The sequence below is a fragment of the Sphaerodactylus townsendi genome, linkage group LG11 (assembly GCF_021028975.2).
Source record: "Sphaerodactylus townsendi isolate TG3544 linkage group LG11, MPM_Stown_v2.3, whole genome shotgun sequence".
Lineage (NCBI taxonomy): Eukaryota > Metazoa > Chordata > Lepidosauria > Squamata > Sphaerodactylidae > Sphaerodactylus > Sphaerodactylus townsendi.
The window spans coordinates 16823452-16837833 of NC_059435.1; the positions used below are offsets into that span (position 1 = coordinate 16823452).

The 14382-nt window shown below is 41.4% G+C and overlaps 1 protein-coding gene across 3 annotated transcripts in view; it reads right to left on the reverse strand.

The window, feature by feature from the left end:
• EGFR (epidermal growth factor receptor) overlaps window positions 1-14382 on the reverse strand; it is a 202114-nt gene that overhangs the window by 40773 nt on the left and 146959 nt on the right. For all 3 annotated transcript variants that reach the window (XM_048510583.1, XM_048510582.1, XM_048510581.1), the window contains exons 11-15: window positions 11219-11309; window positions 9647-9846; window positions 8492-8624; window positions 3626-3719; window positions 1998-2155 (exon numbers count right to left, since the gene is read on the reverse strand). In XM_048510583.1, coding sequence (XP_048366540.1) covers window positions 1998-2155; window positions 3626-3719; window positions 8492-8624; window positions 9647-9846; window positions 11219-11309 — 676 coding nt within the window. The remainder of the gene's footprint in view (window positions 1-1997; window positions 2156-3625; window positions 3720-8491; window positions 8625-9646; window positions 9847-11218; window positions 11310-14382) is intronic.

The window sequence follows — 14382 nt, forward strand, 5'->3', positions numbered from 1 at the left end:
AAAAGGAATAGCTGGCAAGCCACTCATGGTGGGGGAGAAGTGAATGCTCCATATGTTATGCAGAGTCAGCTAAAATGCAAGCAAAAGAACACAGCACAAAATGGGAGAGCCAAACAGTTATACCAAAGACTAGAGGTTCTCTTCCTGTTATAATTATTTTGAAGTAAGAAGAGCTAAAAGTCAACTGAGCACTTAACTTAGACTGAAAGAGAAGGGTTTTAATTGAAGAAAATGCCAAAACTTTCACCTTGGCAATCAGTTTTTCAATTCTCTAACTACTGATACAAACTCTGAAAGATTTGGGGTAGTGGCCTCTTTTTTGGGGGCCAGTATTGCTCTTTGCCTTTTGTTGGCCATGAAAAGGAGAGTCTGAACACAGTCTCCTATTCTACCGAGCTACCCTCTCAATTGGTGATACTTCTTTGACTCGATTTCTTTCCCCCCATCACTGCTTAGAAACACCCCCTACCTCAAATCTTTACCAGGTCAAAGTGGCAAAAATACTGTATTAACTTTAAAAAATCACAGGACGTGATCCATCTGTGATTGCTGCTATATATCCCATATGTTGCGGTATTGTCTCATATTACAGTTGCATGAGAACATATAAGCACTGGACCTCCCCAAAAGAATCTTGCAAACTATTTATTCTGTGAGCAGGGAGGAACATGGAGCTCCAACATACTATTTGCAACACTCTCACCACACCACAATTGCCTGGATTCTTTAGAAGAGGCCATGAGAGAGATAATATTATGAAACTACTAGTGCATTTTAGTGTGTATGTGCTCTAACATAAGGGATAGCTCTGTGATACTACCAGATAAACAATGCAAAACAAAGTCTCTAGTTTGTCCACTGGATGTCACTAGAATTCCAATTTAAGAGGTTCTGAAATTTGGAACTTTGCATTGGACCTCCCTATGAATAACTAAAGGCCATTTTGGGCTTCATTTTCCACCCGCGGTGAGTTTGACAACCAAAACTGAATGGTGGAAACGGTAGAGCAGTTGAGAATTCCACTTTTTCACTGTGGAAAGATGACTTTGCTGCCAAGTTTGGTATGAGTGAGAGGTTTTTAAACAAGTATATTCAGGTTGAAATCTAAATTCTATTATTCATTTATTTCCATTCATTCCCTGCCCTTTACCGTGGTCTCAGGGTTGGTTACAATAAAACCCCACCCTAACCCCCCACCCAAAGAATCTAAATCTCAAGCACCCAACCCACCCATCTACAAAAAAGGGAGGGGTGTATGGGCAGAGCCCCCTCACCCCCATGGGAGAGTCAGCCAAATGCCCTGGAGAAGACAGTCTTCATCAGGCTCCAAAACTCCAAAAGAGTAGACAGCTGGTGAACCTATGGAAGGAGGGCATTCCACAATGTGTGCGGAAGGCAGTATTGTCTTGGAGGGTGGATACGATCACTCAACTTGACATGAGCAGCCATCACTGTTTATGTATTGCGCATTAATACATTTAATGTTCCAACCTCAATTATTGTACTCAACATCTTGTGAATCTGTCATCTATTTTAAATCAGTTTCACCAAGGGACGTTACAACACTTCACATGCTGCAGCTCTTTGTGATGTGTGTTTATTATTTATTTATTCAGTATGTTTCTGTGCTCTTGATTCAAACTCTGGTTCAAGGCAACTTAATATTAAACTGACCTGTCTCCAGTCCCTGGCCATCTCACCTCTGAAGGAAAGAGGCACAGAGACAAAGACTTAATAGGCAGATCTTATCTGGCAGGCTGGATAATGTAGGAAGTGACAGTCTTTCAGGTATATTGGTCCCAAGCCCATTAGAGCGTTAAAGGTGACAACCAGCACTTTGAATTGTGCCCAGGAATGGATAGGAAATTAGTACAGATCTTTCAGTTTTGAGTGCACAAGCTAGTTATATTTTTTTAACTACTTCTTTTTGAAATCTACTAATTAAACTAATTAAACCCATTATCTAAATCTGCTTAAAATAAAATGCTTCTACTCACCCGCGGGTACAGTTTGGGTGGCACAGCTGGCACACTAAATTTTTATCCGTATACTTCCAGATTAAGATGTCATTTTCACCCAAAATACCATTAGGGCACGTTTTAACACAGTTATGTCCATCCATAAAGTGAGCGCATTTGGTGCAGTTGCTGGGACCCTAAATAAGAAGCAATGCATCATGTACATTTATGACACGAACAACAAAAATGCCTTTTGTAAATTTAAGCTAAAAGCACACAGAAAAGAAAATATGTATCCAGTTACATTTAAAAGTTGTGTTTGATTTGCAGAAAAAATAAAACCAAATTTGCAGAAAATATAAAACCCCTTCCTTCTTTTCATTTTATAGGTAGGGTCCATTCCATCTGCAGGACCCACTCTTTTTCTCTCCCCCTCGGGAGGGTCTAAGAGGGATTTTGCGGGCATTGCTGTATTATGTATTAATTTGCTGCATTTTAAATATGTTATTTAGTGATTAATTTATATTGATTTTATGTTTATTTGTATTTGAATTTTATGTTGTTCACCGTCCAGAGCCCTTCGGGGGTTGGGCGGTATATAAGTTCGAAAAATAAAAATAAAAATAAATAAATAAATAAATAAATAAATAAATGTGTGATTTATTCTTAAGAAACTCACACACAGACTTTAGCTGATACATTTGACCATTTTATATATTTTTGCATTATTTTTATACTGATTATTATTCTATTATCCTATTAATTTCAGATATGTGTGCAACAAGTGTTCCCAGGGTTCACTTTTCTACATTCTGTTTTGAAGACTTAAACCCAACAAGAAACTAAGCTGATTGACTACAATGCTGAACAAAGAGAGAAGCGTTAGGTTTGTTAACTATAATTGTATCTGAGTATGGAAACCATGGTCCTATTCCCAACAGGAATACAGTTCTATGCAGCTTAGGAAGTCCAACCAAACTAAACCTTTCAAACTGAACTATCAAGATAGCACTGAAGTTAGATTTACTGGATATTATCATAGATTATCCCATCCACTCAGCAAGAAGTCCTTGGGCTCCCGTTCTGTTACTGCAATGCCCCCAAATTCCCCTAAACACTGTTCCTGGTTTGTCGCAAGAACAGAGAGGCCTGCAGCAGGAGTAGTAACTAGTAAACGTCATGAACCAAATTTCTTCCTGGCCAGATCAGATGTGTCTGTCAATGAGTGTGGGAGAAGAATGGAAACTATATGAATTACTTGCCATTAAAAACATCTATTAGCGGCTGCTAATTGACCCAAAGCTAAGCAATTTGACTACCCTTATTACGAGTATCTTTGTTTTTCAGTGGCAGATAAATGAATGGCAGGATCTATTCCTTGCTTCATATTTTCCAACAATATGTGGGCTGCTTCCACATCAAGGGGGGTTCCTGTAGTGATCAGGTTGGTAATAAAATGGTGTGTGAAATCGCCCATGCATTGGAGATTCTAGACAGCAAAGCTGTAATCCCTACTCACATACCCTTTAGTTGTGGGACCTTGCATAGATTCAACTACAACTAACCATCCTCTCCCCAATTTGTTATCTTACATACACCTTTATGTTGTATACCTTCTTTATTTTAACACATACACCAAAAGATTGCAGGTTCACACATTAACTTACTGGTCCTGTGCAAATTATTTCAGTCGAATTGTCCACGAGACATTCTGAATGGCACGGAACACATTCGGAACGGTTCCTAAACTCCCGTGGCTCCCTGGAATGGGAAGGAAGTGAAATCGTAAGTGATAGCTGACAGCACGTCACAGGGTCTGATTGTAGCATATTATAGGGTTATATTGCAGCACTAGAAAAAGAGACACTGTAAGAGTCACGCCAGAACGTGTAGGACCCTCTATTACCCCAACAAGACTCATCATACTGAAGTAACAAACAAGTCACATGGTACCTGAAAAAATAACAAATTTATTGTGGCAGAATTTTTTTTTATAAACTTAATTTTGTTGCAGGAGATTTACAGTGTCATGTCAAGTCCATTTGCTCCAACAGAAGAATGTAACTCTACTTTGGACTGCACTTTAACACAGCTTCCCCTGTGGAATTTGTCACACTGACAATTCCAGAAAACCAGAGAGTAAAAACCTCATCACCTTTAAAAAGCAAGGAAAGTGGTAATTCTAAAGTCGTATCTTATTGTCAAGTTTACGACCAGGTAGAATGTCCAAACCGTGTTAAGACAGAAGTACAATGTAAGATCCCCAAGGTCATAAAAGAGTGAGATAGGGATTGGGGAATATTTCTACATCTTGTCTACATATACATTTTGTGTACTGGGGGCCCGAGGAGTCATCAGGGTGGATTAAAAAAAATCAATGTTCTTTTGAAAATCAGATTTTAAAAAATGAAATGCTTTTTGAGGAACACCCTATCCAAAGCTAGTTTACTATTTAAGGTAATTATAGTCAACACGTTATTCATGTTGAAATAAGAATTCGTTGTTAATTATGTAGCATGAGGCTGTATATTCATGCAATGCTTAATTATTATTTTTATTTTGGCAAATAAACTCCATTAGTCCATTCACAATGTCAAGCTCTTCCAAAAAAGGTTTCTGTAAAACAATGGTGGACAGTTTTTTCTATCTCGAAGATATGACAAGACGCTTGGTTTTGCAGGTCTCAAAACTGAATTTGTGTCTTTGGGGATCATTTCTTTGCTTCTTCACAGAATAATGTTATAAAATAAACAAATGAAGTAGACAAAGAGACCTTAATCCCATTGTTCCTCTATGAAACAGGGAATCAACGCTTTACCTCTTAAGTGCCAAGTTTCAAGACACTCAAGCGACAGAAAATGTTTGGAGTAGAATAAATCTGCATGAGGAGCTAAGTATGAGGAGGGAGAGGCAGGCAGTAAAAATAAAAATGAGACCTTTTGAGCAGAACACTAACACAAGTCTTGGGCCCTTTGTGTGTCTAGCCGGAGGTTTATCATATTATTCTCTATCTGAAGGAAAAAACTTATAACGGCAGCAGGCTGTAAATGAGACCCAGTTTGGGACTATTTTAATGCCGTTCCTCTGCCTGTGGGTAAAGCAGGCATGTGTACAAAATTCAAACATTGCAATAAAGAAATGCAGGACCTGATAGTTTGAATGAGTCAACCCCATGAGAAGCGCTGTTTATCTAGAAAACCATGATTTAAACCTAGTTTTACTGATTAGTGATTTACATTGTGATTAAAATCAAATTGATTTAAATCAAATTCACCCTGTGAGTAATGCTGTATCTGTCTTGTGTACCAGGAACTAAGGAGCATTGCTACATCCTACCCATGTATACATTTTGTGCCAGGCAACACATGAACCTGCCGTGGAGTGTATAGAAATGTCTGATCCAATAACTATGTCAATCTTTTTTTTTTAAAAAAAAAATACAACTATATTATATGTTAAGTTAGCCCTGGGGGCACTCGTGCCAGAGCATACAAAGGCCCCTTCCGCACACGCAAAATAATGCGTTTTCAAACCACTTTCACAACTGTTTGCAAGTGGATTTTGCCATTCCGCACAGCTTCAAAGAGCACTGAAAGCAGTTTGAAAGTGCATTATTCTGCATGTGCAGAATGAGCCAAAGAGGCTGAGGTGTGACTGCTGGGGAGGGGGACAGACTGAGCATACTCCCCTTGAACAAGCTAAAAACACGTTCGCCTCCAGAAATTCCTCCCCTCACTGTTGTTATTGCTCCACATGCGCCTTACTCTGCTGCGTGCCTGGTCAAGTCACAGCTGACTTACACTGCTCTGAGCCCTGCTTGTCAGGGGAGAGCGGCCTATAAATTGAATAATTAAATTATGAAGACCCTGTAGGGTTTTCAGAGGTAGTTTGTCATTATTTGCCTCTGTGTGGACTGACAGAGTTCTGAGAGAACTGTGCCCAAGGTCAGCCAGCAGACTTCATGTGTAGGAGCGGGGAATTGAACCCGGTTCTCCAGATTAGAGTCTGCTGCTCTTAACCATTATACCACACTGGCTCTCCCTTGCTCTACTACTTCTTACTATTCTGTCTTCCTCACTAATGGACAAAAGGGTGTGTGAAGGGGGGTAGATGTTGGCACTTATATAGCCTCCCTCCCCTTCCCCTTCCCTCACACAAAAGAGGCAGTATCAAATTAGCTGGCTCTCCCTTCCTCCAGCTGCGGCAAACCCGCCCCTTTCCCCTCAACTCTGCAAGAATGGGCGTGCAATACAGTCTTTTTTTAAAAAAAAAAAATGACTGCATTATATAAGTTAAATTGAAATGATCTGATAGCTGCACTCATGTCTTCTCTGATACACACTGTGAAGCAACGAAGTATGAAAAATGGACACAGATGGCTTAGCTACTACATGTCAGGTAATTGTACCACTAATTAAACTATATGTGCTCATAACGTAGCGTGAAGAGAGACCAAATTTGCTATGAAGGGCAAAGCATCACCAGGAGGAAGTCTACTTTAAAAGGATAACATCTGTGGATAGGAAAGCTGCAGAAAGGAAAGTTTAAAAAAAAACGCAGAAGTATCAACCACACACTTCACCTTTTAAAACTTTGTAATCAAATCGTAGCTGACTTAGGGCAACCTAGTAGGATTTTCAAGGCCACAGATATTCAGGGGGGGGGGGGTATTGTCGAAGGCTTTCACGGCTCGATTCATTGTAGCTGGGTTGGTTTCCGGGCTGTATGGTTTCATAGCATTCTCTCCTTGATGTTTCGCTTTTGGGATCAGAGGGCTGGCATCTTCAGAGGATCTGATAGTAGGAATGGAAAGCAAGTGGAGTACATATAGTGTGAGGTCAAAAGGTGAGTCCCAGGCTACAGACTTCTTTGTGACTCACATACCAGGCTACTCTATTCAGAGGGCCTCACCTTTTGACCTCACAGTATATATACTCCACTTGCTTTCCATTCCTACTATCAGATCTCTGAAGATGCCAGCCACAGATGCAGGCGAAACGTCAGGCGAGAATGCTGCTAGAATACGACCATACAGCCCGGAAACCACACAGCACCCCATTCAGGGGGGGGGGGGGTTCCATTCCCTGTCTCTGCATCACTACTTTGGATTTCACATTCAAGTACAAATCAGGGTTGACCCAGCTTAGCGTCCAAGATCTGAAGAGAGTAAGGTAGCCTGGGCCACTCTGGTCAGGGCCTTATTGATCCTAATTCTTTTCATTTCGGGGTTATTTCAGGATCCCAAACACTCACCCATCTGGATCCCCCCCACACAGGGAGGAGGAAATCTATGTCTCTACTTCTCAAATAACATGCAGCATTACGAACACAGTGTGAAGCTGATCATCAAAAGCAGCTTGATGTTTCGATCTACGTGAATGGGGCAGGTGTTAGGTGTACTGGAAGTAGCTCTATGGCATCCAAATATTTTTTAACACATAGTGGAGTTTGCGTTGCAACACCGAGAAATGATAAACCAGCATGAAATAGTGATCTGATTAACATAATCAAAATGAAAGACACTGGCTTTTTTCTGCTGGCCAAAGAGGGAAAAGTGACCCATTCTGATCAACAAAACAACAACAACAAAAGCTATCCCCAGAATTAAGAGCTGGTCAGGACAGAGGTGAGGAGGAGAATCAGGAGACTGAACAAAAACCCAGACAGGATCCGCTGAGTTCACTGCATCTATCAGGATTTAACCTCTGGCCCCTTCCGCACATGCAGAATAATGCACTTTCAATCCACCTTAAATGCACTTTACAGCTGGATTTTATTGTGCGAAATAGCAAAAATCCACTTGCAAACGATTGTGAAAGTGGGTTGAAAGTACATTATTCTGCATGTGTGCAAGGGGCTCTGAAGCCCTTCTGACTTAACCAAAGGAAATTTTTACATGATTTAATTCAATATTTCTACGGAAGAATAATTTTAACTGTTGCTTAACCATATTCCAGATATTAAAAAAACTTCTGCAAAACTGCAGTTGACGAATGTTCAGGATGGGATTACTGTGAACCATCACCGCGCTCATTCACACACTTTTCATTTTTGCACAAAAACGTCTCGAGCCAAACCATGTAACCTAACGTTCCCAATTTTATTTTTTTTAAACTCTCAGCATAAAAATCTTGACAACGGAAGTTTTGCTTCATGGCATCAGTTGAAGGGTAGCGGCTCAAGCCCATGCATGAATGTACGTGCAACAGACGTGTTTAAGCAGCCACAGGAATCTGATCTTGTTTTAAGTCATGCGATTGCAACCACTGGGTAAAAAGAAAGAGTCATCAATATAGGATGGGAGAGGGAGTGGTGGCGGTTCTTATCTCCAGATAAGTTATGGATTACATATTCCCATCAGCCTCACAATTGGCCACCTCGGCCATGCCGGTAGGGCTGATGGGAATTGTAGTCCATAACATCTGGAGTGCCAAAGGTTCGCCACCACAGGACTAGGTTGTACGGGCGCACGCAGCTTTGTGCTCTGCTGCAACTGCACATCTCTGCACTTCTTGCACAAAGTTAATTCTTACCCTTGATGAATATTGCACTCTTGCACACACTCCCGCTTGCGAGAAAAATGACGACAAGAATGGCACTCGGAAGGCCCCGGGCCCCAGCATCCATGATCTGAACAGAGGGAATGACAAACATGTCCTGCAGCAGCTAGAAGAGAGGGACAGAAACCTCACCGTCAGTCTCTATTCCACAATAAGAAAAAAGAAAATCAAGCGTCAGGCAGGTCTCTTAGAAGTTTTCTGACAGAGAAGCACTTAAGCTATATGACACCATACACATTAGGAAGTGTCAACAGTTCGAAATCGGAAGGAACCAGAGAGAAGAGTCATGATTCAAGTCTCCTCTGGTGGTCGATTCAATAAATCCAGCAAGTCACACTGATCAAACAACGAGTCATGCTGCTTTCCTCTGACATCACGAGATCTAAAACACACTCGGCTAACTATCAGCAGCACACGCCCGTTCTCACCCGTTTTATCAACAGAGCAAAACCCTTTCTGTTCGTCACAGTCTCGTACAATTCCAAGTCCTCCTATAAAGTTTGCTGTGAGAGTTTTTCAGTGCCAAGTTTGTGGAGGTCCATGTGACCAGACAGATTCTCATTTCAATCTCTATACACATACTTTGGTCACAGGTGGCTTGAGAGCAACAGAGAGGAACGGGCACCCTCCTCTGTCTTATGCACACCCATCTCCAACTATTAATTCTGCTGTTGTCCAGAAAACATATACCTGCTGGACAGTATTTGGTAGATGGGATGCTGGCCATTATCGAGGGCCTCTTGGAACACCAACTGCTTTTTGGCTCACTCTTCCTTCTATGTGAGAGTATATGCACCTATCTTAGGAATAGTAGGAGACAAATAGTTCTTGTTACAGGAATGGGACAAAGGCCAGAAAGATGATCACAGAAAAAGTGTCAGCAGAGAAGTTCAGTGTATGTATGTATGGGTGTGTGTGCCAGAGGGCGCCATTTTAATATTTTGTGCAGGATTACGGAGAGGTAAAATAATGACATGAAGAAGCAATCCGTGTAAGCCGGTTTAAAGGGTAAATTAGCTGCAGAGAAAGTGTGATTGAGAATATGTTTGTTGCTGCTGCATGCAATAATGGAAAACGGTTCTCTGAAATGCATAAGATTACTCCCAAATGAAATACTGATTTACTCACCACACTCCGTTTGATTTCCATTCAAGATTATTCTTGTTTTCTGATTGTTTATTTTGAAAAGTGTCGTCCAGTTCACACTGTCAGAATAGCATAGATTCTTGTTTCTTAAAATCGCGACGTCTCCGTCACTTACTTCCTTGAGAGCATGCAATCCCAGAGATTTTATAGCCACGTTAGTGATAACAATGGCATACTGGCCACTAAAATGGAACAAAAAAGGAAGGTAAGCGTGCAGACAGGATGTTGACCCATATCAAGGGCCTCTTAAAAGCCTTTCTTCTATGTTAGAGTGTTTATTTATTTATTTATTTTTATTTATTATTATATTTGTAAACCGCCCCATCCCCTAAGGGCTCTGTGTTATGTGGCTTCCTCAGGAAGAGCAGGGGACAAGAACTCCTTGCTTGAGGAATGGGAGAAAGAACTGGGAGGGTGGTTACAGGAAACTGTATGAAACTGTATTTCACCAAAGTGAAATCCTTCTTTGATGCCAAAAAGAGAAGCATGTCTAGAAGAATAAACAGGCTCACAGCTAGTATTTAGATAGCTATGCCTACAGAATTTCTCTCATCCCCGTGATAAGATCTGAAAAAATCTTCATTTCTATGTTCTACTTCTCCTTTGGCTTCAAATCTCATTAGTTCAGGGGAATTAAGGAACCTGCTTTTCCAGGATGTTCAGGGATCCATAATTCCTATCAGTTTCGTCAGCATGGCCAATTGGCCATGCTGGTAGGGGCTGATGGGAATTGTAGTTCCTGAACATCTGGAGAGCCGCAGGTTCCCTACCCCTGTACTAGTCTTTGTCTTCATGCAATTTTGCTCCTGCCACACCTGTTCAACATTTTTTTTATTTTTTTTATGGGGTGGAGGCTTGGGTTGCTCAATTTTGTTTAATGATGCAAAAATACACAAGTAACCTTGCAAATAAATAATGAGGGATAGAATGGTTCCTTTAACTATCTATATAGAGTTATATAGATATAGTTATGTAGTTATATAGTTATATATATAGTTATATATAGATATCTCAGTTCAAGCCATAGTTTTACATCCTGGTCCAATTCTTAATCATTGTTTATTTATTTGTAAGTCACTCTTTCGCAGTTAAACCCAACAAGTTTACATGTATGTATTGTTACAAGCTTTTACAGCCGGAATCAACTGGCTGTTGTGGGTTTTCTGGGCTGTGTGGCCGTGGTTTGGCAGTTTTTGTCTATGCCTTATTTTTGGATGCATCATCTTTCTCCTCCTTCCCTCTGTCTTTCTCTTCATCTTAAAGACCAACAAACAAAAAACTGGGAGCCCAATCAATGGCCTAAGGTGTTTGATGCAGATATACATAAACAGGTATTGACTAGATCAACAGAATCAATGGGAAACCACTAGGAGAAAATAAAACGTACCCCTCCCAAAGGAGAAAATTGTGGGCAGCCAGACTGCAACAACCAATATTAGGCTGTGACCTAATTGCAGGTCATGAACCGGCAGCCGAAGACCAGTGCTCTAGTCTTCCAAACAAACCCAGCTGTATACACACAGGAGGGTTTTCTGGTATGTAGGATCTACTCACTGATGTTTTGTTCTGCCTTGTATAACCTCCAGATTTTCAAACACACTCAAATCAGTGGAATTTTCAGGCCAATCCTGGATCAACAGAAATCCTAAAATGAAAAAAAAAACACCTTTATATATAAAAATAGCACCGAAAAGGATTTTTTTTAAAAAAAAGCAACCAAAAATACCTTTTCTGTTCCCCTCTTTTAATGAGAACTTCAAAACCAACATTGACATTTCAAGGATTATGGAGCTATTTTAACACTGCCTTGTAAACAGTTTACGTGCAGGCTACCGAGACAGCTAAACATTGCGGTGTCTTTCAGACCTGAGCAGACTGAGATAGTGCAGATGTTTTTGCTTCTTCATCATCCTGCTGGAAACCCGTCATGGTTTTCTGCTAGAAAAGACAATAAAAAACATGCCTATCCCCCCCCTTTTACTTAAAAAAAAAAGGAAAAACTGGGAGAGGAAAAAAAGCCAAGCTACAGGAATTCCCTACAAGCACAGAGGGAAAGGCAGTTAGAAGAGGCGAACTATAATTTGTAGAACCAGATTCCCCACTCTCCACATGAGTGGCAGACTCTAATCTGGAGAACCGAGCTTAATTCCCAAGTTTTCCACAAGAACCTTGGTGGGTGACCTTGGGCTAGTCACAGTTTACTCCATTTTCTTTTGATGAATTTTACTTCATAGCTTTTTCTCATAAATATTATTAGCCAACATTAGAACAGTGTAATAATGGTTCAGAGTGGTGGACTCTAATCTAGAGAAGTGGGTTTGATTCTCCAGTCGTCCACGTGAACTCTGAGGACCTTGGGCAACTCACAGTTCTCTCAGAACACCCTCAGCCCACACAGAGGCAGGCACAGTTCTCTCAGAACACCCCCCCCAGCCCCTCCCCTTCTTACTTATTCCCCCATGGGTCCCCAATACCATCAGGACCCATTATTCTTCATTAGGAGAGCTTCGTAAGGGTTTCGTGGGACGCTACTCTAAGATATGATTGTTGTTTTAAACCATATTTATGTTTTTAGATGATGTTTTAGTTGTACATCGCCCTGAGCCCTTTGGGGATAGGGCGGTATATTAAATTCAATAAATAATAATGGCAAACCACCTCTGAACATCCCTTGCTTTGAAAACCCTATGGAGTTGCAATAAGTCAGCCATGACTTGACAGCACAAAAAGAAACACAATGTTCCTAACAATTATGCTGTGTGAGGGTAATTCTGGCACTCAGGAGTTATATTGTAGAAAGAGCTTTGAGCTGTCCCTTGCTATCCATTCATATATTGTTTGTTCTCTGCCCAAAATGGGACCTATTCCTCCATGACAGAAAAAAAAATGATGAGTTAATTAGGCTGTACCACCTGATCTTCCCCTAAAAAGGCCAGGGCCATGGAATTACCGCATTCAAACAAACATAGCACTCAACAAAACATTTGCTCCTTCCTCCCTAAAGTAAACAGGAAGGGTCGCTTTTAAAAGAGAAACACTGTGAAAAAGCCATCATACACACAGATCTCCACATAGAACATAAATTTCCCAGGGGCCTTTACTTGCACAAGACCCTCCAATGCTCCCAACTGGAGTATCAGTCTGGTGAGCTCATGAACCAGGCCAATATTGACAAGCAATTAATTCCCCCAAGAACTAAACATCCTGAATCAAAGCAGAGCGCTCCAGAAGATGCCTCAGGTTTTGGAACTCCTTGGCTTTAGATCCGCACCCCCACCCCCCTAGAATTAAGCTGCTAGACAAGGGTAACCTTGTAAAATCAGTTTTTTAGATCTTCACATGTTAAGAGAAGCTTCTGTTTTTCTCACAAGGTTTTGTTGCCCTCCTGAGGCAAGCAGTGGCTTTCCATTTTCATAAACAGATAAGAAGGAGTATGAAAGGTATGAAGAGCTGTTAAAACTTGGAGCTTGTCCTGTGAACAGCTGGAATCCAGTGGCGTAGGAGGTTAAGAGCTCGTGTATCTAATCTGGAGGAACCGGGTTTGATTCCCCGCTCTGCCGCCTGAGCTGTGGAGGCTTATCTGGGGAATTCAGATTAGCCTGTGCACTCTCCACACACGCCAGCTGGGTGACCTTGGGTAGCTCACAGCTTCTCGGAGCTCTTCAACCCCACCCACCTCTATAGGGTGCTCTTGTTGTGAGGGGGGAAGGGCAAGGAGATTGTAAGCCCCTTTGAGTCTCCTGCAGGAGAGAAAGGGGGGATATAAATCCAAACTCCTCCTCCTCCTCCTCCTCTTCTTCTTCTTCTGCATATAATGTAGGGACAGAATTTATTTTAAAAATAACAACAACAAAAAAATCAATCTGTCCAAAAAAGATACTTTAACCTTTCTGATCCCCCTTCCGCACAGCAAATGTATAATGGGTTGTACTCGGGATAAAGGAACCTGTTTTCCTGCTTTCGTATTCATATGCATCTGTGCAGGCAACGATTGGAGCCCATGGAAACAATCCGGGTTGCTGTTGCACCTTTGCACAGAGAGATCGGTCGATTTTTAAAAATGGCCTCCCCACCCATGCGTGAAACCCCACTGCCATGCCGATGTTCCAGCATATGACCTTCTGCACCTGCGTAGCTATGTAGCTATGCATATGCAAGCTGCAAAAAATTTTTTAAAAAAGGAAAATGGAGGTGAATAAAACGCCTCCTGCCTGGCTGTTCGGGCTTTCAGGAGTGGTTGTAACTCAGGATTTTGAAAAGACTCGCTTATTTAGCGGTTTTCAAAAAATCCAGTTTGAGGAAAATAACACAGGGCAGACTCGTTGGGAGTCGGGATCCCCCAAAATGGTTTTTTTAGCATCCTACACCTGTATTTACTGGCCCGTGTGGAATGGGCCTGAGAGAATAAGCAAGATTGACCAAATTCTGAGGTCAGGCCAAGGGCCCATCCAGCCCTGCTTTTACTGTATTTGACTGACTCTGAGCTTATAACAAGAAGAAGCTAGTCAGATGCACCTGCAGAAGCTTAAAATATCTTCTGTCCCTGTGCCAAACTGAGAATGCTCCCTGTAAAAAATTTTTGGCTTCATTTCTTCCACCATAACCAGCATTAGTGACATTAAACTGTTTTAATCAAATCCAATTTTTCTTAGGGCCGCTTCCCTCAAGACGTCGGAAGCGGAATATGGCGTGCCTCTGGGGGACGGGTAAAAACGCTT